Source organism: Syngnathus scovelli, chromosome 9, assembly GCF_024217435.2.
Source record: "Syngnathus scovelli strain Florida chromosome 9, RoL_Ssco_1.2, whole genome shotgun sequence".
Taxonomy (NCBI): Eukaryota; Metazoa; Chordata; class Actinopteri; order Syngnathiformes; family Syngnathidae; genus Syngnathus; species Syngnathus scovelli.
The window spans coordinates 7,075,933-7,099,437 of record NC_090855.1 but is presented as its reverse complement, the minus strand read 5'-3'; the positions used below and the strand labels follow the sequence as shown (position 1 = coordinate 7,099,437).

Here is a 23,505-nt window from a genome sequence, read left to right as displayed (position 1 = left end):
GAGAAAAAAAACATAAATGTTGCTAGTTAAAACTCAAGTCTCATTCTACTATGTACTATTCAAATCTAAGACCATTTTGTGGAATTACAGGGGAAGATAGAGGTCCAGTGTTGGAAGTCATTGTGTCAAGAACCAACTTCATCTCCTCCCATACCTCGAAAAGTGTTCGGGTTGTCGGTCTTTCCACGGCGCTGGCTAATGCACGAGACCTTGCTGACTGGTTGGGAATTGTACAAGTAAGAAACCAGTGGTGAAATGCTCGGGACAGACAGGCCTTCTCTGCTGGTCTAGACCTAAATCATGTTCCATCAAATGACGTGATTCAATTGTCAAATGTTTATTCTCTTAATTTCGTAGCATTTCTCTTGGTTGCACTGCTTCCTGCACATGTATGTGTCCATCAGATTTTCTTTCCCAATCGGATTTCCATCTCGATGTACTGTAATGCCATGTTAATCTAAAATTATTTCTTTGACTATTTTAGGTTTTTCTTTCATTAACAGAGGGTACTAACTAATTTGTCAATGCATAGAGCTGAGTTTTCAGTCCAGCCACAAGATGGGGATATTGCCCTTTACATTTTGCTGTCTATACTGGGTCGGCTGATTTGTAGCTCACGCTCCAGTTTTTTATTGGTACATTCTAAACATGATACTAACAGCTTCCTAAATCACACTTCGATTTCAGTGCTGACTCAATGCTGTTGCGCACCATCACAACATATTAGAATCCATCAACACCATAAAGCTTTCAGACTTTATAGCACCAGCCGAGCAGCAATTTGTGCTTTGGTTTCTCAATGACAGTGATAGAAACCTCACATTACCACCAGATGGGGCTTTGTAATACCAGCTGCTCACATTATACTTTGCATTTTTCCCTTTTCGCTTTTCACCACACCCTTCTTGTCTTTTGTTTGACAGGTGGGTTTGTTTAACTTCCGTCCTTCTGTTCGCCCTGTCCCGCTGGAGGTTCACATTCACGGTTTCCCAGGACAGCACTACTGCCCCCGCATGGCCACCATGAACAAACCCACCTTCCAAGGTACATCTGACTACTCTATTGTGTGAATACTGAAGCCCATACTCACATGATGTTTTGCAGCCGAATTCTTTTTATCCATACTTTTCAGCAATTAACTACTTTCGCACTTCAAATCATATCTATACAGTACAAAAAGTATGTTTTGATTTACTTTTTCTTAATTGTCAACTTCAGCATACTCTGTATACTTCTCTTCACAGCAATACGTAGTCACTCTCCAGCCAAACCAGTGCTGATCTTTGTCTCATCCCGACGTCAAACCCGATTGACAGCACTGGACCTCATTGCATACCTAGCGACGGAAGACAACCCCAAACAGTGGCTGCATCAGGACGAGAGAGAAGTACTGTCGACTACCACTAAGCAGATAATTTATTTCACCACTTATAGCAGAGCTCATACATAAATGCATGGGTCATTTGCAGATACACGGAAGGCACATGCATTAGAAGATTGGTAGTTTGTATCCATATCACAATTTAAAAAAAATGTTACTTTAGTTCAAAGTTACTTTTTCCACATTTTTCTACGTACAGTCTTATTGCAAAATAGTCAGTTCACAGTTCTGCATCTCAGGTTTTAGTAATGTTCTTACAATTTTTAGGGATATTTGTAAGTGTTGTGATAATGTGGAGCTTCTAACACTGTTATTTAGTGTCTTTTTATTCCTGTTCTTCATTTTGTGCAAGTACTTTTAAAGCAAAGTTGATAGTGATTTGCAATGCGCCCACAATCATCTCAGGATAGTTAAAGACACCAAGATAGAATTTTAATTCCTTCCTTCTGTGACTTGGGCTGAATGTAGATTGAGGACATCATTGGCACAGTGCGGGATTCTAACTTGAAGCTAACGTTGGCATTTGGCATTGGGATGCATCACGCTGGGCTGCATGAACGAGACAGAAAGACTGTGGAGGAGCTGTTTGTCAACTGCAAGATCCAGGTACAATCTTGCTACATTAACCAGGCTTGACTTTTAAATTCAAGTGTAATGTAGTTGCTAGAAAATGCTCGGTGAAAGCCTCTAGTTGTAATGAGACACAGAAGAAGGTTAGAAGGTTGTACTTGCAGAGCTAAGTATTTTTGGGTCATCACTATTTAAGAATTGTAAACAGATCTTACTTGTCTGTTTTCTCAGGTTCTGATTGCCACAAGCACACTTGCTTGGGGAGTAAACTTCCCTGCTCATCTGGTGGTCGTCAAAGGAACTGAATACTTTGATGGAAAAACCAGACGATATGTGGACTATCCCATTACAGGTACAAAGTTGTTGTGACGTTATAAAGTTTTTAAGTCATTTTGAATGAAAAATTGTTACTGGGAGGCCACAAGAAAGAGTGTACTGCAGACACAAATTGTGGAAGACAACAATTATGTCATGTAAAGCAAAATGAAAAAAAAAGTTTCTTAGTGAAAAAAAGGCCATTCTGACCATCTCTTTCATTCTGCACCGTGTGATGTGTTTCTGCAGATGTTCTGCAGATGATGGGTCGAGCAGGTCGTCCTCAGTTTGATGACCAGGGCAAAGCAGTCATTCTTGTCCATGACATCAAAAAAGATTTCTACAAGAAATTTCTCTATGAGCCTTTCCCTGTTGAATCCAGGTGAGTGTGAAAAACAATTCTCTTGACAGACTCAAATCTCAAAAAACATTGTATAGTAACTGTAAGTCTTGGCATTTCCTTCAATTCAAGAAAAGGAGTCTGAAATTACCTAATTCATTATTCCATGTCAAATGGACTTGTTAATGTTATCTATATCTAGGTGTGGTACAGTATTATAGTTGGACTACTACTGTAGTCTGTAAGCAAATTGAGTTTAGACATAAAGTCGGGCATTTAATGCACAGGCTTTATGTAACAGTTTGAGACCGATAATTTGATTCAGATATTCTACACACTTATATCTTTCTTAAGTGATTGTTGTATCCTTAGCCTCCTCAGTGTGCTGTCAGACCATTTGAATGCAGAGATAGCCGCGGGGACTGTCTCGTCCAAACAAGATGCAATGGACTACATCACCTGGACTTACTTTTTCAGGCGATTGGTGATGAACCCCAGGTTAGTTTGTAATACATATATATCATTTGCAACAGTTGCCCAACTCTAACTGAACTATTAATGTATAAAGATGATATCATTGCAAGTCTGTTTATGCATGTAGGTTTATGTTTGCAGAGAGTTTTCAAAGAGGGCACAAGGTTAACTGGTTAATCATAAAAAATGATCAGGGTTTGGTATTTTTAATATAGTGTCTGGTATTATTTTCTGTTGTATTTGATCTATCTAAATAATCATGACCTAGTGAAAATTGTCTTTGATTATACTGTACTTTCGCTAGGCCTCATGTGGTAATTCTCAAATTGCTCTGCCGAATATGGAACCTATTTACGACACAGTTTGATAGTGTAATCTGGGAGTCATTTTCTGGGATGACTGGTCATTTTCCTTTCAGATGGCTGTTTTCTTCTGTAAAGTGTATACAGACGTGTTTTTTTTTCATGCCCACATAGTATCAGATTTTTTTTATGTAGTGAAATTACCCTTCGCACATGAAAAGGGTTCCATTCCTTACTGGAGTATTTTTCCTACCATAGATGAGGGAAAGATATAAGAATAATTTAAGTAATATTCGAAACTAACTTCAAATGGCATTGTCTGTGTTCAGTTATTACAGCTTGGAAGACATCGACAATGATTCTATTAACAAATACCTCTCAAGTCTGGTCGAAAAGAACCTACGGGACTTGGAGTGCTCCTACTGCATTGAAATAAAAGAGGTGCGTGCTTCTGTTGACGTATTGAGTTGTCTGCATTTTCTGCTTGTTTGACTTTTAAACTTTCTGTTTCTCAAGGATGACAGGGCAATTGAGCCTCTGACTTATGGTCGCATTGCGTCATATTACTACCTGAAGCATCAGACAATTCGCTTGTTTAAAGAAAGACTGAGGGCTGAACTTCCCATCCATGAGATTCTTTCGATTCTGACTGTGAGTATTCACACATCCATTGTAGAAATATTTGTTTGTTTGTCTCTATTTTACCAGAATACTTTCTGGTCCCAAAAGCATATTAAGACATTCGGAACTGTCAAAAAACTGTCTGCGAAAATCTTTGCAACCTTTCACAACCGCTACCAAAAACTTAAAATTCACTATGTTCGCAAGCATTTACTACTCGGTGAAAAACCATCTTATAAAGGATTCAGCTGTCACACTTTCTTGTTGCAATCATTGCTTTAATGCTGCAATCCCATTTTTCTTATTCTAAGGGGAGTGAGATAATGTTACTTCTGTTTATGTTGCTTACTTAACAATGTTAAATGGCCTTTTATTTCCCCAGAGCACCATATACAGACACAACACTGAAAATAAATAATTCATCAATTGTTCCTTTTTTCATCACTCACACCACCAGCCTTGACTTGGCTAAGGTCCTTTTCAGCTCCTTGATTTCTCGACAATGACTTTAAACAGTAATTGATGGTGCATTAACAACCCTGGGAGTGGGGGATGGGGCGCGCAGGGCAAGCGGAGACAAATGCCTCCAGCACAGCCTGTTGATCCGACTATATTAGCCAAATTTAAACTGGATTGAATTATCATCTTTACAACTAGACTACTGGGGAAAAGAGCAAACACGCCAGCATAGGCACAAAGAGTGAGATTTACTCGTGTGACAAGAGTATTTTCTGCTGTGTTTTCTTTTGGATGTCCCCAATTAGTTTTTAACAAATATTCCCCGTCAACTCCCAGCATATACATAAACTTAATTGAATAAACATAAATGCATGCCTTTCAGATTATAGGATAGATCCTGTCATGTCATGGTATTCTTCAAATAGGACTAAATAAAAGACGTTGCTTAAATTTTGAAAAATAACAGCATGTTTGATGTCTGCTCGATACAGGAAGCAGAGGAGTATGCCGAGCTCCCTGTGAGACACAATGAAGATCAACTCAACAGCAGTCTGGCTCAACAGCTCCCTCTGAAGGTCAACCCCCACTCCTATGACAGTGCCCATACGAAAACCCACTTACTGCTTCAGGCTCACTTCAGCCATGCCCAGTTACCATGCAGCGACTACGCAACTGATACCAAGACCGTTCTGGACAACGCTATCCGAATCTGTCAGGTAAGTTGTTAGACTCACACAATGGATGATGACTGCCTGATTCAAAGTGGTGTGTGACAGGATCCACAATAACACACATTAATTAACTCACCTCAGACAACATAATATTCAGTTATCATAAGTTATCATATTGCTCTTGTCTTGTAAATACATAATTTATGTCTTGTAGTACAAGAGCTTAATTTTATAGATCACGGAACATTTTACACTTTTTGATTTAGGGCTCACTGAAATTGTGATTCGAATGGCCTGGAGATAAAAAAAAACACGTGCATACTGTCAAGTACACTTCAGCTCCCATAAAAGCAGCGTTGATTGTATTTCAATCGTAGCACTTAAACTCAACACTTTATGGGCCAAGCTTCCAAATGACCAAAAAAGTGACTTACTGTAGATGATGGATACTACTGCATAGTATAGTGTATATTTCCATCCATTTTTTTTGACACTTGTTCTCATCATGGTTCCAGGTGAGCTTAATGTATTTTGCTTTATTGGGTATGCTTAAAAAAACGTCTCTATTTAAAACTTTGCTGTAGTCTGTTTTAAAACATCTTGTGAAATTGTGGAGGGAATGAAAAGAAAATGAGGGATTTTGTACGTTTCTGGTTGAACGATTACAACATGACGTAATACACAACATACAAACCACTGTGTTTTAGTGAGTCGTCAATCCATCAAAGACGGGCATCTAATCATGTTCGGGTTCACAGGGAAGCGGCAAACAAATAACCTGACCATTAAATGTGATGCTACTTCTCTGCTTACTTAAATCTGCATTTTCCATTTCTCAGCTGCACGATTGTTTTTTCATCACTCATAGGCATCTTTCACTTCCGCCTATAACTAGTGTAAATGTAAATGTGTTAATACATAAGGTTGGAGGAAATATTATGGGGTAGAAAACAGTGGGGGGGTGATGTGCTGCCAGGACTTAATGTGGCTGATTCCTGTACATATTGGAGCAGTTCCAATATTTTACTCAGTAGTCGAGCCAAGGAATCTGGGGGTAATGGCGGCATTCTGTTGATGAGTGGCTACAAAGGGGATTTAGTGAATGATTCAATGTGTGACTGTAATAAGCCAGCAGAGTCCGGGATTACACTCACAGGCTGTATACTTGTGGGGAACTGGCCAGAGTAGTGAATAAAGATATGAGGATTTGTTTCTCTGTCTCCACTTAGGTTTGGGCATACATTGCAAGAAAAATTGTGTGTGTGTGTCCGTCATGCTCAAATGTGGATAAAATAAAAAAATAAAAATAAACGTTAACCTGGGCTCAGAAAGGTTAATAGTAGCTTGATACGTATATTTTAGATCCTTTCCTATCTTGTCTACACAGGCCTTGCTTGATGTAGCAGCAAATGAAGGCTGGCTTGTAACAGCTTTAAGTGTCTGCAACCTGGTGCAGATGATTGTGCAAGGTCGCTGGCTGCATGATTCTTCTCTACTGACCCTGCCACATGTGGAGCAGCAAGACCTGTACTTGTTCAGGTAAGTGTGACATTCAGCACCGATTATACTCAATACTCACGAGGTCAAGCCCATTCATCCTTTTGTCTTTAAAAACTGCCCCATGGTGTTGTGACTCCCATGCATTTGTGCAGTACTGTTGAACATTCTGCTTAATAAATTTTAGGAAATGGTCAAACCAGAAGGGGAGAGGAAATGTAGAATGCTACAATGGACCAATTGAAGGGCTTCCCGAGTTGATAGCTACCTGCAGTGGAAAGGAAAGCATTTTTGCAGCAATGGTCGGCCGTGAGTTCCCTTCAAATCAAGTAACCCAGGTAAAAAAAATATATATATACTAAAGTAGTGTAGAATGTATCTATTTTCACCCCAACAATAAGATAAATAAAAAATAATAACCCTCCTTGGTGGCTAAAATGTTCACTCAAAATGTGCGTTCACAATCAGATGTTTGATTTTATACCCAATGTGTATTGAACAGTAGCTGAAATTTAACCGTCAGAATTTCATTTAACATTTTTCATCAGATTCAATTGTAACTTGTTGCACTTGTACAGTCTAACGAGCCATGAGGTAAGTTTCCATCCATATGTGCTAGCACTGCAAAGTACCAAAATGTGAGTGTGGCAAGTTCCATACATTTTAGCTGATGAATTTCAAGCCTTGAGTATTTTTAGGGGGTGTTAAATACCTCATTTTTCCTAAGCACAGCAGTAGTTATCACACCAGGCATGCGATTTTATAGTCTTCGCACACTCATCCACACCATTACCACCATTACATGCCATGAGCAGCCTTGCCATTGTGACCCCAAATACCTCCAGGATCCTCAATTACAGCTCCACTGATAGGGTTTACTGCTCCAATCTAAGTGCTAATTGCTGCTGTGATGAGAGTGACCAGGCGCAACAGCAGGCTCTGCCGCTTCACCCAATCAGTGGGCCTGCTTTCATCCTTCCCCACCTTTACTCCCCCATCGGCCCCCTGCCCTCCCACAGTATGGTGGCCTCGCTAATTAAATAATTAGATGTGCAGCAGTGTTCCTGTCTGGTTTGCTCAGAGAGTAATCCTCACATAAATAGCCTTTGCCGGGTGAATCGGAAAGGTTTTCTTCCCCGAGCTCCCATAACGCACATGCATACATATAGTACCTCTTTCTTTCTTGTACGTGTTGAGCTTTGGACTTAATTCTAAACATGAAGGAGGCATGTTCATAAGTGGTTTTTATTTTAATTAACCAAGTTTTAGTTAGATAGCAATATTGGATTTGCTTTTCTGAGCAGTTGCATTACTTTTATATGAATTATATATATTTTTTAAATGCATAATAACAGAATTCAAGTTATCATTCAGCTCATACTGTATATTTTATATTCAGGTAGAATCTTGGGGATATAAATTCTTTGCAACTGGAAAGTATTCACAGCACTTCACTTTTTTCACATTTTACGTTACAGTTGTCATTATTTGTTTATGGATGAAAACACATTTATAGTTATTGCCCCCTTATTCTAGTTATGAAAACTCTATTTTTGGGAATTATTGATGCCAGTCTTGTGTTTTGGACATTTGATTATCTGGCTAATGTTTTGCTGTCATTCTCATTGTATTTTATGTCAACAAAATGTTAGAGTTTGGTTTACTGGTATTTTTTTTGCCACTAATGGGGAAAAGAATGTGAAGGTGCTCATACCCCAAGTTCAAACACATAAACACTGCAATCATGACTTTTTTTCCCCCCCTCTTGGTCAGATGTGGGCCTTCCTCAGTCATCTTCCAGTGCTGGAGGTCGCATTAAGTGTCAAGGGCTGGTGGGAGGAGAGCCAACAACAAACAGAGCGCCACCTGCCTGCTGCAGGAGGAAACCTGAGGGAGGCAAGCAGCTGGTTAGATGTCCATGCTGACCAGGAGTATGTTCTTCAAGTGTCACTGAGACGCATCAACCAGGGCCAGCAGAGGGTAAGTATAGCTGATTGTATATTTGAACCGCTAATAAACCAAACCATCAGCTGCGGTAAGAAATTCCCTGCTATTGGCCTTTTAATGATTGTGGAATTATGGTCAACACTCACAAACCAATTTTGTTTGATATGTGGGATAATTATTTTTTGGGAACACACGTTCATGTTTAGCTGGTAACTTAAGGTGAATTCAAAGATTTTGCATTTCATTCATCCACTATACGCAGTGCACTAGGACCACTGTAGCATGATATTACCACCACAGTGCTTCAAAGACACTGTCCTGAGGTTTATAGCTCGACTCATCCAAACATACATCTTGTCCTTGTGCCAAAATACTTTATTCTTTGTCCTGTCTGACCATAAAACCCTTTGTCCAGAAGGCATTTGGTTTCTCCGTGTGAGCAGCTGCAAATTTCAGTAAAGCTTAAAGGTGTCGATTTCAGAGTGCGGGCTTCTTTCGTGGTCAGTACCCTCTCAGTCTATATGACGTTGTAAACCTTGCTTCACCGTCATCAGAGGCATCGCTTTACCAGAAGTTCTTCTTGAACTTTGATGATTCCTGAGTTGTTCTTGAACATCTTAATGTAAAAAAAAAAAAAAAAAAAATAGGCCGGCCTCCAAATTCTTCAAATTCACCTTAAATCAGTTGAAACTTTGGCGGACTTGGGTGTTAGAACAGAAGAATGGTCCCAGACACTAAAAAAAAAACTACTTTGGGAACATTGGCTTAGGGTTGTCTGACCCAATACTGCCCGTGTTGTATTGTATGTACGTATCTACGTTACTGTCTATATTTAAGGGGTCTAGAGATGGTCACTGTTGTCTTTGTTCCAACAGAGGAAGCAGGACAATAAGGCTCAGGCTCCAAGATTCCCCAAAGTGAAAGATGAGGGCTGGTTTCTTGTCATTGGGGAAGTGGATCAAAAGGCGTTGCTGGCAGTCAAACGAATCGGATACGTGCGCAACCACACAACTGTGTCCATGGCCTTTTACACACCAGAGAAGACTGGGAGGTAAGGGTCTATCCTCATAAAATTATTATAAGCCTTTATGAAGATGACATCTAATTGTACACAAATTGTGATGTGAGTTTGATGACCTGAAATTGGAGAAACAAGTGCTGTCTGTGATGCTGATTTATCTTTTAAGTTATTTTAACTTCAACACACAAAGTAGTCACCATAGGAATTAAATATTGTTCAAGCTCTCATCATAATGTATGTATTAACTGAACAAAAAATGTTTGAAGTAACATTCCTACCATGTACGCAAAGGTTAATTTTAGATTTTGATGGTGTGATAAACATGAGAAAAATATCAGGTATCACGAAATTAAAATTAAAGCTCTAAAATGTCATTTTTTGAAATATTTGCTTAAGTGAAGGCAACATTTTTTTCATTGAACGCAGTCTATTTTTTCAATACAAAAAAAATAATTTGTTACATTAAGTAACTTACCTTGTTAAGTTTAAACAAATAATTATCATCTGTCTTCTGTTTTAATTCTTCACAATCGTAAGTCGCAGTGTCACTGGCAAGCTATTTTTAGAACAGACCAACAGACTCCTCATGTTGTCTTTGCAGGCTAACTAGTATCTGTTGGCACCATAAAACCATACGGGCCCATGTTTGAAAGTTTAAGTCATTGTTAACTACATTTACGAATGTCATGCATTGTCATAATCTGCCGTCATGTAGATTACTACTGTTCATTTGCCTTGTACTTTCAGATGTATCTACACAGTCTACTTGATGAGTGACAGCTACCTGGGTCTGGACCAGCAGTATGACATGCACCTCAATGTAACACCAGCCAGCATCAGTGCCCAGGTCAACACAGAGGTCACAGACTAGATTACAAGATACACTTGCTATTGCTACTGTTGGCTCACGTAACAGCAGTCCAACACAGCACATTCTCTGAAACACGGTATCATGAACTTTTTGGTGATTTTCATTTTTTTTGGACCAACAATTGTTTTCTCCATGATTTTCTTGATCATGTGGCCAGGAATGAAAAGAAGAAAAATGTCCTCACTTCTGTACATTTCATACAAACTTGACTGTATATAGTGTACAGAATCTGGGATTGCATGTCTCAGGTCGTAGTTGAGATGTTGCTTACTGGTACCACCTCAGTCCTGCTTAAGTGTCCTTAAGCAAGATACCGCAAATCCAGCAGATCCTTTTACTGTGCCATCAATGTGTGAAGGGCTTGTTTTCCTCCCATGTGAGGAAGAGCTACAAATACTTAACCCATGGGTTTAAAAGTATTTCATGCATATAGAACCTTTAAACATGTTGGGTTAATTCTAAACCCAAACGAAAAATGTTGTTATATTACGGGGAGGATAATACTGAGTGTTGGCGTGGGGGGTTTCATAGGGCTTTGACCTACTTGGCAGCCCCCAGAAAGTTTTCCCCAAAACCATGTTGACAGCCCATGTCCACAACCCAGAAATATCCTCGGTTAATTCAAAATTGAACGATTGGGGTAAATGTTTGTCAGTGAATGGTGTAAACCTGGATGAGCAAATAAATCCTCTAAAAATCATTAGAACAATAATCACGTAAACTGAATACATTGTGGATTACTGTCACTTTAGAAAAGTGTGCTTTATATATTTTACCTTATTTTACTGCTGTTAATGAATTACAGCGAATCCTGATCATTGTAATGATCTGCCTGCTCCTTATTTTGGACATTTTTTGCTTTACTTTTTATGTGAAGTTTCTTTTGTGAATAGACAAAAAAATTGTCACACCAGATAATTAAAAAATATATTTGCAGAGTGAATTTGTGCAGGGGTTATTCTGTATGTGCGTGTGTTGGTTTAATATTTTTCTTCAAAAACCTCTTTGTTCCACAACAATGTTTAGTATACAAATGGGATGAGCGCTGCAATAAAGTTAATTGCATAAATTGTGCTACAGCACTCCAATGCAGGAATATAAAGATATCACAAAATTGCATTCTTTAGGTTTCCTTATGCACTTAATTAACTCAGTGAAATCTTAGATCCCTACTGTGGTCTATCAGTCTGTGGTTTCGAAAGCTGTTTTTTTTTTTCTTTTCTTTTCTTTTTTCATGACCTGTGATCATTTAGGTCAAGAGACCCCTGCTTAGTCCATGGTCTTATGCAACCCCCAGCCTCTCAGGTGAGTTGCCCATCATTCAAATAAAAACTATAGTAATTTTAGTCAATGTACTATATTTTACCTTTAAGCTCATCTTGGTCACCTCATATCTGCTTTGAGTTTGTCCTGTTGATCTTACGCTATTTTATGCTCTTTTCCAGTTCATGTTGTAATTACTAGTAAATATGAACTTGAAGTGAAGGTTAACGCAGCGTCAAACACGTCGTGATCTTCAAGCATCCTTGATGATTTGCTCACCGCAGGCTGAATCCTGTTAGTGCTGTCACACACACGCACGCACACACAAATACAAAATGATTCACATACTCTATCATTGTCAACATGTCACGTGACACGGAAAGTGACTAGTTTTCTATCCAACGGAGCCTTATATGAATCAGCAAATTAAAAAAAAAAACAAATGTTCTAGCGAAAGTATTGGTCCTGCTCTATTTCCACTGCTCTTAAAATAGCTATCCCATTAAAAAAAATCTAACAGCAATAATTTATGTAAAGTTGTATGTTGTATTGATTGTAATGAGTGTATTTCTACACTTAATAACTAATTTGAATTAACATCTTAAACTGCATACATTTAAATTTAAATGCGTGTGCGCGCACAAAGTATATATCACGTAGAACTTTGTGTTATATGTTTCTTGGCTAATACAATTTTGTGACACATTCTCCTTCTTGACATTCTTTGTCTTTAGTTGACAGGAAAAAAATAAGCGTCTTTTCTTCACCATTTCTAGAATTCAGAATACATGCGTCATGCGTGCCTGGCCAATATACAAAATAAAAGGCGGCTTTCAAAATATTGTCGGATACCACGTTCTCGCATCAGTTCTTTTTCCTTCCTATAATGTTTATGCCCAACTATTTTAAACGCGTTCTGAGCGTGCGTGGACAGAGCCGCGTTAGGTATCAGGTATTAAGGCCAGAGATCTCTCGTTTGATAGCCAATCGTCGTTCATCCTGCAACACGTCACGGCAACGCTTCGCTAATGACAACTCGAGCTATGTGCACCGTTGTCCAATAGGAGCTGAGCTCTATAGAATCTTTGTGCGCGTCTACTTTGCTCCATTAATTCACTTGGGATGCGGACCGGCCGATGCTCAGAATTTGGGATATTTTGACCACTTTCAACAACAACGAACTCTGTTCAGCAAGAATTTAGACGTGCCTTTGCCGAGGTAAGAAAAAAGCCTAGAGAATGACTTTAATTTGAATGCATTGTAAATAATATCTTGTGTTTGTCATAGGGTGTACTGCAAATTTGTTTTGGATCCCGCATAACGAAAACACTCTTTTATACCCGCTGCAGAATCTCAAAAGATCCCTTTGGAAATGTGATGAATTCCTTTCTGCTACTGCTGCGGACCTGAGGCCGGATCTTCTCTCACGTCCGTGGGCGACGCTGCTGTAAGGGAATGCGGCGAGACTTTTCTACCTGAAATAAAAAACGACACTATGAAGGAGAAATCGAAAAATGCTGCCCGGACTCGACGGGAAAAGGAGAACAGTGAATTTTATGAATTGGCCAAACTGTTGCCGCTCCCCTCAGCCATCACATCCCAGCTGGATAAAGCCTCCATCATCCGCTTGACAACAAGCTACCTCAAAATGAGGATAGTTTTTCCTGAAGGTGAGGCTCATGAATTACATCCAGTCAATGTGTTTGACAAGTAATGAAGTGATATCCCTCAAAGAACACAACATAGCAAATTCAGTGTAAACTGGTTGCCTTAATTATAATATGGTTACAGTACAAGTGTAATTTATTGCTACCAGTTTGGATTATTGTATTTTTCCAAAATGCATGTGTCTGGGGCCTTGTTAATAATTTGTTGTAGGGAGACAAATAATTACAAGTATTGCTATTGTGTGTGTAAAAGATATAAATGTAATTTTTAAATTAAGTACAAGTTCCTCGGTCGTCGAGGGGTAAGCGAATTGCTGTCCAATTAACGGTACAGTGCAACGAATAGATAGAAAAGTGATAGCGCACTAGAATGATAATTAAATAAAAAATATTTCATGCAATATAGGTTATCTCTTGCTTTAAACTATTGAGTGGCTTGGTCGGGAAACGGGGAATACCCTGGCCTGATTGTCCGAGATTTAAATCCAGAGCTATATTAAAAACCACAATGCTTGCACAATATTTTTTTTTCAGTTAAATTTGAACTAAATAGCATTCATGAATTCCTTTGACCCCGAGTCATTTAATAGCCTCGGTGATGTGGTTTCCCGGAGTCCCTGATGAGGATCCATGCTGCACGCGTGACTGCTGCAGTGCCTCGCTTATTAGTAGCTTGGTCATGTCTGAACCTTCAACATATGGGACTCCTCTTGGAGCCGCACACGAGGTTCATTGTCACCATTTAGTTTAGTGTAAGGTGCACGTACAAAGAACCTGCATGAACGGGAAGCACTAAAAGCAGCCAAACTGTATGTGCACCGCAAAGTGGCGTAATTATTGGTCAACGCATTTCACAATTTTTTAATGTGGGAAAACCCTCTGCGGTATAAATAGAGATAGTGATTTGATGAAATGACAGATGTCCAGCACACGAATAAAAATGACAATCAAGCAACATGTAAAACCATTGTTCTTTTCATTTTGGTTAAATTACAACTTAAATCACTGTGTTCTTGTGGAAACTTCTCTGGAGGAAACAATCCTTTTGTAACATTGGATTTACTTAATTTGGACATCGGTTGCACATGAATAAATTTGTTAAACTAACATCATTTGAATACTTGATCGGTGTGACAGCGACGTTTAAGGTGTGCAAAAGTATACGATAAGCGACGTTTTTTTTTTTTTTTTTTTTTTGGAACAACTATTTAAAAACTCAAATGCAACTGAATACATACTTATAGCCCCACAGAAAAAATTCTGATCAGTGATCAAGCCAGTCCCCCAATAACACCTTATAAGGTTATAATTATTTAAAAAAAATCCACACCTAATCCAAGTTGGGCAAGTACTATATAATATTGATTGGATTGTGTGCATTTTTTGATCATCCCAAAATAATGAAATTTCTTCTAGTGAACCGAAGTACTATTTTATATTGATTGGCTCGTGTGCATTTTTCGATCATCCCCCCAAAATAAAATGTCTTCAAGTGAACCGCTCGTTGTGTAACATGAGGCTCACCACAGAGTGGAAAAACATGCTTTTACAGTCTGCCGCTTTGTGAATAAACTACGTGACAAAAATAACAAAGCGCCCGTTTTATTTGGCGTCCCGTGATATATATTTTAAATCTTGTTTCCACTTGAAGTATATTGAAATGTCTCCGGGTTTTTTTTATTTATGCAGTTGATTCAAACAAATCCAATTGAGTAATTCGGTTGCTCGTGGAGAATAAAATATTTATTAGGTGAGAAAATAAAGAAACCAAAAGTCCTGTAATAACCTAACATTATTGCCTTCCAACAAACTTCTAACAAGGCTGTAGTTGATATAGCATTCATTATTTTGTTCCTGATGAAAATTTTAATCCAATTCAAGTGTTTATGCGATCAGCCTTTCTTTAGTGGAGGCTATGCGATTGTGTTTCGAGTCCAAACAGAGAAGTCCATTTTATGGAGCGCAGTGTTCCCCACATGCTGCCTGTTTATTCTGCTGCACATTTGCATTTCAATTCCAAGTCTGCTGCGCGGAGTGGTGTTTGTTTTGTCCCGCTCTGGGTATTGGGCCTCATGCAGCTTAACTCGAAGTTTTTTTTCCCCATCTTGAATAGTTTATGCTAATAGATTTACAAGACAAAAATGGGTTCTATTTGAATTCATACGTGTTAAAAGATGAGGTTTATTGAATCTGCTAATATTAATCAGATGAGATTTTGAGGGTATGCGGTCATTTTTTGGCTATATGGTTACTTTACAGCCAACATTGCAGTACACTATAAAGGGATTTATTCCCTTCCCTCGTTTCCATCTGTTCAACAACATTGTATGCCATACATATTGTTGATTAATTACTTTGCTGTCCCCTATATGTTTTTTATTATTGTTACAGTTTTTATTTACACATTTTGTTAGCCCGTGAACACCCTTTTTTATTTATTGTTTTTTTATTTATAAATATCTATAACTATATTTGTGTGTGATTTTTCTACCAGGCCTTGGTGAGTCATGGGGCCATGTGAGCCGTAGCTCTCTAGATGGGGTCAGCCAGGAATTGGGTTCACACCTTCTACAGGTTATTATTATTATTATTATATTATTATTATTATTATTATTATTATTATTATTATTATTATTATTATTATTATTATTATTATTATTATTATTATTATTGAAGGAGTAGGTGGTGTCTTATTTGATGCAATTTACCACCCATTGCTCTCCTTAAAGTGCTTGAAGACGTTAATGAGCTGAGCGCATTCATGGTCATGCACACTCCACAATCTGTCTTTGAGCCTTCACACGGCACTCATCATCTCTCACATTAGCAATAATACAAAGGAGCAGGCTTCCCAGAGGCAAAGCCATATACAGTATTTCGGAGTTTGAAACATGAACATGTGGCACGCAATTTTAGGAATGCTTTATGAAATATATTTCTAATGTGAGAACACATACATACAGTACATACAAATATTCAAAATTTTTGTACCCTAGATAAGATAGATGACCGAAGTCTTTATCTGGGCAAGAATATACTTTTATTAAAATTTTGAGATATGAATTGTATATTTGAATCCATGCTGTAAATCAAAACAGTGTTGTGCGGTTTGTATTCATGCTTCCACAGCTCCTCTCTGAGTCACAGTTTAAACAATATAAGAGTTATTATAGCTTCAAAAAAATACTGATACAATTGCTAGCCATACCTTTGGCTAGTTATGATTTTTATGGTGACATCTCTGTTGTTTATTTCAGACATTGGATGGCTTTATTTTTGTGGTTGCTCCAGATGGGAAAATAATGTACATATCGGAAACAGCCTCGGTCCATTTGGGTCTGTCTCAGGTTGGTTTAACAAAGGTAATGTTAACTCCTTTGCTATGTCGCACGTGAGGTGTCACAGTCCTGACATGGTTGTGCATTTCAGGTAGAGTTGACAGGAAACAGCATCTTTGAATACATTCATCCTGCAGACCATGATGAAATGACAGCAGTCCTCACAGCACACCAGCCTTACCATTCACACTTTGTCCAAGGTGAACAATGAGCCTCAACTCTATACATGATATGAACTCGTAATGTCATTAAATTGTGAATACTACCAAGAGAACCATTTATGACAGTGTGGATTTTTTTTCATACATGTATTATTTTTTTGCTCTTTTAATATGGTGCACCATTGTTCGGTGGATTTAAATTTATCAAAGAGCAAAATTTGCATCTATTCATGACAGGTGCTATTATTCATATTTATTAAAATTAGCCCAGCATTACCCGTCATCATTAATGTTATTTCTGTGTGTGATGCTGAGTATACTTATTCTTTCTCCCTCCTTGCAGAATATGAGATGGAGCGCTCATTCTTTCTGAGAATGAAATGTGTCCTTGCTAAAAGGAATGCTGGGCTCACATGTGGCGGTTACAAGGTAATATCAAAAGGGGTTGTTTTTATGCGGTGACCTCATCGTTTTCTTATTGCATCATTGAACGGAGATCCACTCGTTACCCAGGTGATTCACTGCAGTGGCTACTTGAAAATCCGCCAGTACAGCTTGGACATGTCCCCATTTGACGGCTGCTATCAGAACGTTGGGCTGGTGGCAGTCGGTCACTCGTTACCACCCAGTGCGGTCACAGAGATCAAACTGCATAGCAACATGTTCATGTTTAGAGCCAGTCTGGACATGAAGCTCATCTTCCTCGACTCACGGTATGTTAGTTTATTTATTTATTTACGTGTTTGCACCACTGATTCACAGTCAAATTGATGTATGTGTCATTTCCACATTTTTTGTCCTCAATACTTTGTAAGTGGATTTGTTTCCAACCCAGCACTTTAGATGGCGTGTCAACATGAGAACACTTAATGACAGCTGGGTGTTCATGTGTGTGTGTGTGTGTGTGTGTTATTGTGTAGGGTTGCAGAGCTTACAGGCTATGAGCCACAAGATCTAATAGAGAAGACCCTCTATCATCACGTCCACAGCTGTGACTCCTTCCATCTGCGCTGTGCACATCATTTGCGTGAGTAGTTGAACACGCAACACACGCACAATATTGTCTTAATTTATAGATAAGAGGCATCCAAAATAATTATTCTATGAATGACTTGGTAACCATTTTAGTTATTTATAATGTCATTTATTAGCTATTGTCATCCCCCTGAACCCCCACACACACTTTTTTTGTAGTTCTTGTGAAAGGGCAAGTCACCACTCGGTACTATCGTTTCTTGGCCAAACGTGGTGGCTGGGTGTGGGTTCAGAGTTATGCAACCATCGTACACAACAGTCGCTCCTCCAGACCGCACTGCATCGTCAGCGTCAACTACGTCCTCACGTAAGTTAACCCTTTTTACCAGAATCATGATTGTAGCCCATTTCCCCCAACATTAAGATAAATTCGAAAGATATTATAGAAAATCAAATAAATGGCATAACTGGGACTTAATTGGGGTTGCACATTCAGTATTATTGACGGGGGATGTAATACCCTCTAGCTCCATGTATCAAAATCCTTGAGAATCACCATGCCTGGGTGAACTCGGGGCATGTTTGCAATCTTCTCATGCTAACCACTCCACAAACATGGTGGACCACCGCCACTATCTGCAAAGTGTGTAAAGCGCAGGGGTACTATAGTGTGTGCGTGTGTGTGTGCATGTGTGTGTTTCAACTTTGCTTGATTGCATTTGACAGTCAAAAATATAAGCGCTGTTAGATTGGGATAAAAATACACATTACATGCTTGTCACATCTTTCTGTCTCTGCGACTTCTTTGAACTGCACTCATCTGAGGAAGGCATATTCTGATAATTTATATGTAACATATAATAATGTTATTTTATTTTCAAGAGCAAAATCATGACACACTTTTATTTGACCTCCTGAATTCAGAAATCCAGAAAAGTGTTGTGTTTATAGTCTTTTAATTGAGGCTTTATCCTTATTATTTAATAACTGTATGGTTCTTTTGGGACATGTGACAAAATGTTTGAAATAAAACACAAGTCAGAGATATTGCTCAAGACACAGATCTATAATATAATCTTTGGCAGGTAAGGGGTGGTCTTTTGTTAGGAATGTTATCAAGGGGCAAATGTGTTCGTCCACTAGCCTTTGTGTACATTCAAACCGGGTGAGAAATGATAAGGGCAGTTCACCTGAACGTGAACTCTCACTGTGTGTTCAAGGTCTCATGACCTTATCGTCTGTATACCTGTCAATGCAGCGCTCTAGTAAGGACATTTTATCAGTGAAACCATGAAGGCTGATTTTTACTGCCATTGCCAGTGGTTTGATAAATGGTGCAAATCATGGACATCCTTGTGCTTCTTCTCTATAAAGGAAGATTTTTGATGTGATCCCTGTAGTATTCACTACACAGATAAAATTCGAGTGGTGAATTATTACGGGAAAATTGTTAAAGCACTTTGACAAATTCTAAGCAAAAGAATAAATGAAGGGTGTCCAATCCTATGAATTACATCTATCTGGATGTACCAGATTCTTTATTACTATCAGGTTTGTGTGAGAGCAATGGATCACTATTCGTCTCAAATAAATCCCTGCCAAGGTTTTCTGTTGTTTCAGCCTGATTTGCCATGGCAACATCCATAAAGCTCTTCAGAGAGAAATCAATTCCTTCTTCACAGTACCAAGACGTCCACACTCTACAGGCCTGATTTAGCAAGACATAGCCTTTAATCTCCTAATGTATTTGATTGGTCTGCTTTCCCTCTGTGTCGTGTTTGTTAAAGGCCTAGCTTCAATCCCTCCGGTAAAAAAAAAAAAAAAAAAAAAAAGCTTCACAACAGCCGTTCCAGCTCTCTCAGAACATCCCAACACTTCCAAGTATTAATGCTGTCACGCATAGACACACAGCACTCAGTACCATACTCATGAGCTCTTTTCTGGAAGAGAAAAGAATTACTATACTGTATGTGTTTTTCAATGGGATAGGCCTTTAAGTAATTATGAACTGTAATATTGTATGTTTTTGAAATGCAACTATGTACACTACTTGTGTCTCTTGTGTATTTAGGGAGACAGAGTATAAAGGCTTCCAGCTCTCTCTGGATCAGGTCATGTCCAAGGCCTCTTTCCCTTTTAGCAGCAATACAGTGAGCAGTCTTAGCGAGACAGGTAGAGCCAATAAGAGCAGGTTATCTCGCCCTAAAACCAAAGCAAGACTTTCCCCCTACAGTCAGGTAAGTATTTTATATTTGTTTGTTTTTATCAAGTGTCAAAAATATTTAGTGTATTTTTTAAAAACAGGCATTCTATGAGATATATTGACAGATGTTTACATTTGCATGAATCACCATGTAGAAAAGCTGTTATACATTATCCCAATGAACAAAGTTCATTCTTATTTTATTCTAACTATGTGACCATTATTTTTTTTTACTTGTTTGTTTTTCTCAACCCAGTATCCAAGTTTTCAGACAGAGCGATCAGATTCAGATCAGGACAGTCCCTGGAGGGGTAGCCCCCTTACTGACACAGCCTCCCCACAGATACTAGAGACAAATGAAGGCATGGACACCTCCTGCGTGTACAAGCAGTTTGCTGATCCTGGTCCGCTGTGCTACAATGTGTCTGAAGAGCAGCATCGTACTGGTGATGGTCACAAACAAGTCCATGTGCATGCTCAAAGTCAAAGTTGTGAGAGGGGTCGATGTGAGGCAGGGCGATATTTCCTTGGAGCGCCTCCTGGCAGTATGCCACATATTGCAGCAGTCCACAGTTACAATGGTAAGACGTTGTATTTTGTTAAGTGCACAGACATAAAACAGCATTCTTCCAGATTTGAGCCCAACAATGTCAGAAAACATTTGAATGCATTTATTATGTGTTTTAAAGGTCGGAATCATTGGGATGAGGACAGTCTGGTGAGCTCTCCAGATCGAGGCTCCACCAGTGATTTAGGAGATCGCCAGCGAACTGACCAGTTCAGTGTGAGCCCACAGGAACCCAGCAAAATGGGATCACTAATACGAGCAACACAATATATGATTAAGGCGGAAGAAAGTCGGCTTCAGCTCCGAAAGGTTCATCCAGACACTCCACTGGGCCAACTCAACGGACTGTTAAACACCAGTGGTCACCGCTGTACCTCAGAGTATACTCAAAAGCCAATACGCGGTTTGAGTCATGTGATTAGCCCGGTGCACAGCCCCGCCCAATTGTCAAGGCTAAGTCCAGGGTCCGAAAGCCTCACCAAGTCCAAAGACTACCTCCAGTCAGACCCGGGCACACGCTCTTTTCAATTACATTACCCATTTGGTCGACCAGGCCCATGTTCAGATTCTCCCACCCCAGCGCCAGCTCTGTATCCACCCCACACCCACTTTCGGCCATACTTGGAAAAGCATACTCCCTATCCCCTGACAGGCTATGCTCTTGAACACCTCTATGACCAGGAGAGTCTCCGAGGCTACTGCACCTCTGCCAGCACGGACACGACCCCTCACCTCCGCATGCCGGCAGAACAGACACCCGGTCACAAAGGCACCTCTGTCATTATCACCAATGGCAGCTAACACTCATTTTACACATGCACTGGGATTGATGTCAATAAGCCCCTGTGACTGGCTCGTTAGCCCACATGAAACCTCACTGTTTTAATTCTTGGTTCCCTATGCGTGTCATGTTGAAAATGTTGTCCTAGTAGGCCACTTGTATAACATTTGAGAGGTGTAAATCTCTTACACTGTTATTACCTAATTTTAGGATTTGCCTAATTATCACAATAATAATAAGAATAATCAATATGCCAACAATAAGATCTCATATGTGACTGTTCGACTGCACTTTTGAGGCCCTCCGCACACAGAGCGACACGACCGAATGCCAATAAACTCTAGCACACTGTGGGAGAATCTGAAAGTACTTTTAATGAATGGCATCATCTTGAAAGTAGTTTTAATGAATGGTAGAATGTTGGCTACTAGTTTTGTTATGAATTCAAATTTAAATTGCAGGTGAACAGTATTGCAATCTCACTGATTTAATGGCCAATTAAAAAAAACAAAACTAAATTGATGATCTTGAAAAAAGACATTTCACGGTATGAAGTGTTGACCAACAGGCCAATACCAAGCTGTACCAATACAGTGAAACAGTAAATGTTGTGTGTAATTTTATTTATAATTCCATATGTATCTGTAGTTAAAAATTGAAGTGTGGCGAGTCACCTAAAATGTGCAGCCAATAGCCTCTCAGATATTCATAATATCCACTACAGAATCCAGGGCAATATGATTCTTCCTTAATAATCGCACCGTGTTGACATAGTATGAGCTAGTCCCAGTTATGATGTGGTGCCTCAAAACATTTTTTCGTAGTAAGACCACCAGAGGTCACGGTTTTCCCATTACAGCGTGTCATTGGGATCACTTATAGTGTTTTGCGATTGTTTAGTTCAGTTGTTTTTGGTCACATCGCTTAGTGTGCGGCTGGCCTTAATAAACACTTTAGTCCTTCAAATACGCACCAGGACAGACTGCTAAATTTGCTTTCAATCTTTGCTTTGCAGTGTACTGGACTTGAGGATTTACATATTTCATGAATTTTGTGGGGGAGTAACTGTGCAAACAGTGCCAAGAAATAGTAGAAGCAGTATTACTGACTTGAAAATTACTACCATACGTACAGTATAACAATCTGAGAGTAATTCTCATAGTTGGGGTTGTTTTAGTACATTTTAAGTCCAGGTAAAGTTCAAAAAAGCATGTCATGTAAATTTGACACGCCGCAAGTTTGTTAACAACCCTGCCAAAATTAGACGATTAAAGAAATTGCTAAATACATAACATGAGGCTATAAAATATGGAACATGCTTATATTAGTGCAGTGAAATCATATTGCTGGCGTAAAGTGGAATCCTTGTACTACATCCAAATCACTTTTTACGTCATTAGTTATAATTTTTATAAATAACATCCACACATGTGGACTGACTAATAATAGTATAGATTTGTGGGGGGAACAAAATATTAAATGAAGAAAGAAGAATGGGGTTTTAGCCCAATGCCAGCGGTTTCAAAAGTTTAAATAACAAGAACTGCTTCACTATGAAAGATGCCTGAAGCAACCAAATTGGTACTTTGTGACTTAGTTTATACCCAGATTTCTTTTTTTAGTAAACTTATTATGAGCAAAAAATATGTGCTGAGCCTCTCAAAGCTATTTATGCGGTCCTGTAAACAGACTCAATTGATAGGTTCAACATGTTTTTTGCACGAGCAAAATGTAATCATCAAAATGTTTCTTTATTGATTGAAACACTGCTACAATCAACCCAAAATTTATTTGTGTGTACAACTGAGTGTGTTTCTTTAAAAAATAAAATAAGATTGCAGAGATTAATTTTCATGCTTTGTTCTTGGACAGATTCACATGCACCTCCATATTAAGTAATCCATTGTAAACCCAAGTTTTGGTGCATATCAGTTATCAATTTGCTATCCTAGAACATAATTTAATATGAAAAATATATTTTATGTATATAGTGTATCTAATCAAGTCAACTTAAAATGAACTACATAAACACATTCATCACTCAAAATACCAGTTATATGTTCAGCAATGCAATATGTTT

General features: G+C 38.8%; 2 protein-coding genes across 4 annotated transcripts in view; both read left to right on the top strand.

Moving 5' to 3' along the window:
* Nucleotides 1-11,412, top strand: part of ascc3 (activating signal cointegrator 1 complex subunit 3) — a 28,630-nt gene extending 17,218 nt beyond the window's left edge. For both annotated transcript variants that reach the window (XM_049731862.1, XM_049731861.1), the window contains exons 28-42: nt 91-236; nt 924-1,044; nt 1,245-1,387; nt 1,850-1,987; nt 2,183-2,303; nt 2,516-2,648; nt 2,979-3,104; nt 3,712-3,823; nt 3,899-4,033; nt 4,954-5,178; nt 6,521-6,672; nt 6,818-6,968; nt 8,404-8,610; nt 9,453-9,628; nt 10,346-11,412. In XM_049731862.1, the coding sequence (XP_049587819.1) occupies nt 91-236; nt 924-1,044; nt 1,245-1,387; nt 1,850-1,987; nt 2,183-2,303; nt 2,516-2,648; nt 2,979-3,104; nt 3,712-3,823; nt 3,899-4,033; nt 4,954-5,178; nt 6,521-6,672; nt 6,818-6,968; nt 8,404-8,610; nt 9,453-9,628; nt 10,346-10,469 (2,210 nt within the window). In that variant the 3' untranslated portion in view covers nt 10,470-11,412. The remainder of the gene's footprint in view (nt 1-90; nt 237-923; nt 1,045-1,244; nt 1,388-1,849; nt 1,988-2,182; nt 2,304-2,515; nt 2,649-2,978; nt 3,105-3,711; nt 3,824-3,898; nt 4,034-4,953; nt 5,179-6,520; nt 6,673-6,817; nt 6,969-8,403; nt 8,611-9,452; nt 9,629-10,345) is intronic.
* A 133-nt stretch (nt 11,413-11,545) lies between these two features.
* Nucleotides 11,546-23,273, top strand: sim1a (SIM bHLH transcription factor 1a). Of its 2 annotated transcripts, none has more exons than XM_049731876.2 (12): nt 11,546-12,950; nt 13,082-13,402; nt 15,894-15,973; nt 16,657-16,746; nt 16,829-16,937; nt 17,242-17,327; nt 17,412-17,611; nt 17,819-17,925; nt 18,093-18,240; nt 19,945-20,110; nt 20,333-20,657; nt 20,766-23,273. In XM_049731876.2, exons 2-12 carry the CDS (start codon nt 13,228-13,230, stop codon nt 21,443-21,445), a joined length of 2,166 nt encoding a protein of 721 aa, XP_049587833.1. In that variant the 5' UTR covers nt 11,546-12,950; nt 13,082-13,227; the 3' UTR covers nt 21,446-23,273. The 2 variants fall into 2 exon arrangements, with proteins under 2 accessions (XP_049587833.1, XP_049587832.1); XM_049731875.2 differs by having other exon boundaries at nt 16,657-16,761.
* Nucleotides 23,274-23,505: the final 232 nt, after the last annotated feature.

Coding starts and splice junctions, on each gene's coding strand:
- sim1a (XM_049731875.2), top strand. CDS start 13,228: ATGAAGGAGAAATCGAAAAATGCTGCCCGGACTCGACGGGAAAAGGAG. Junction 17,926..18,092: donor GCGCTGTGCACATCATTTGC/GTGAGTAGTTGA, acceptor CTTTTTTTGTAG/TTCTTGTGAAAGGGCAAGTC. Junction 20,658..20,765: donor AGCAGTCCACAGTTACAATG/GTAAGACGTTGT, acceptor TGTGTTTTAAAG/GTCGGAATCATTGGGATGAG.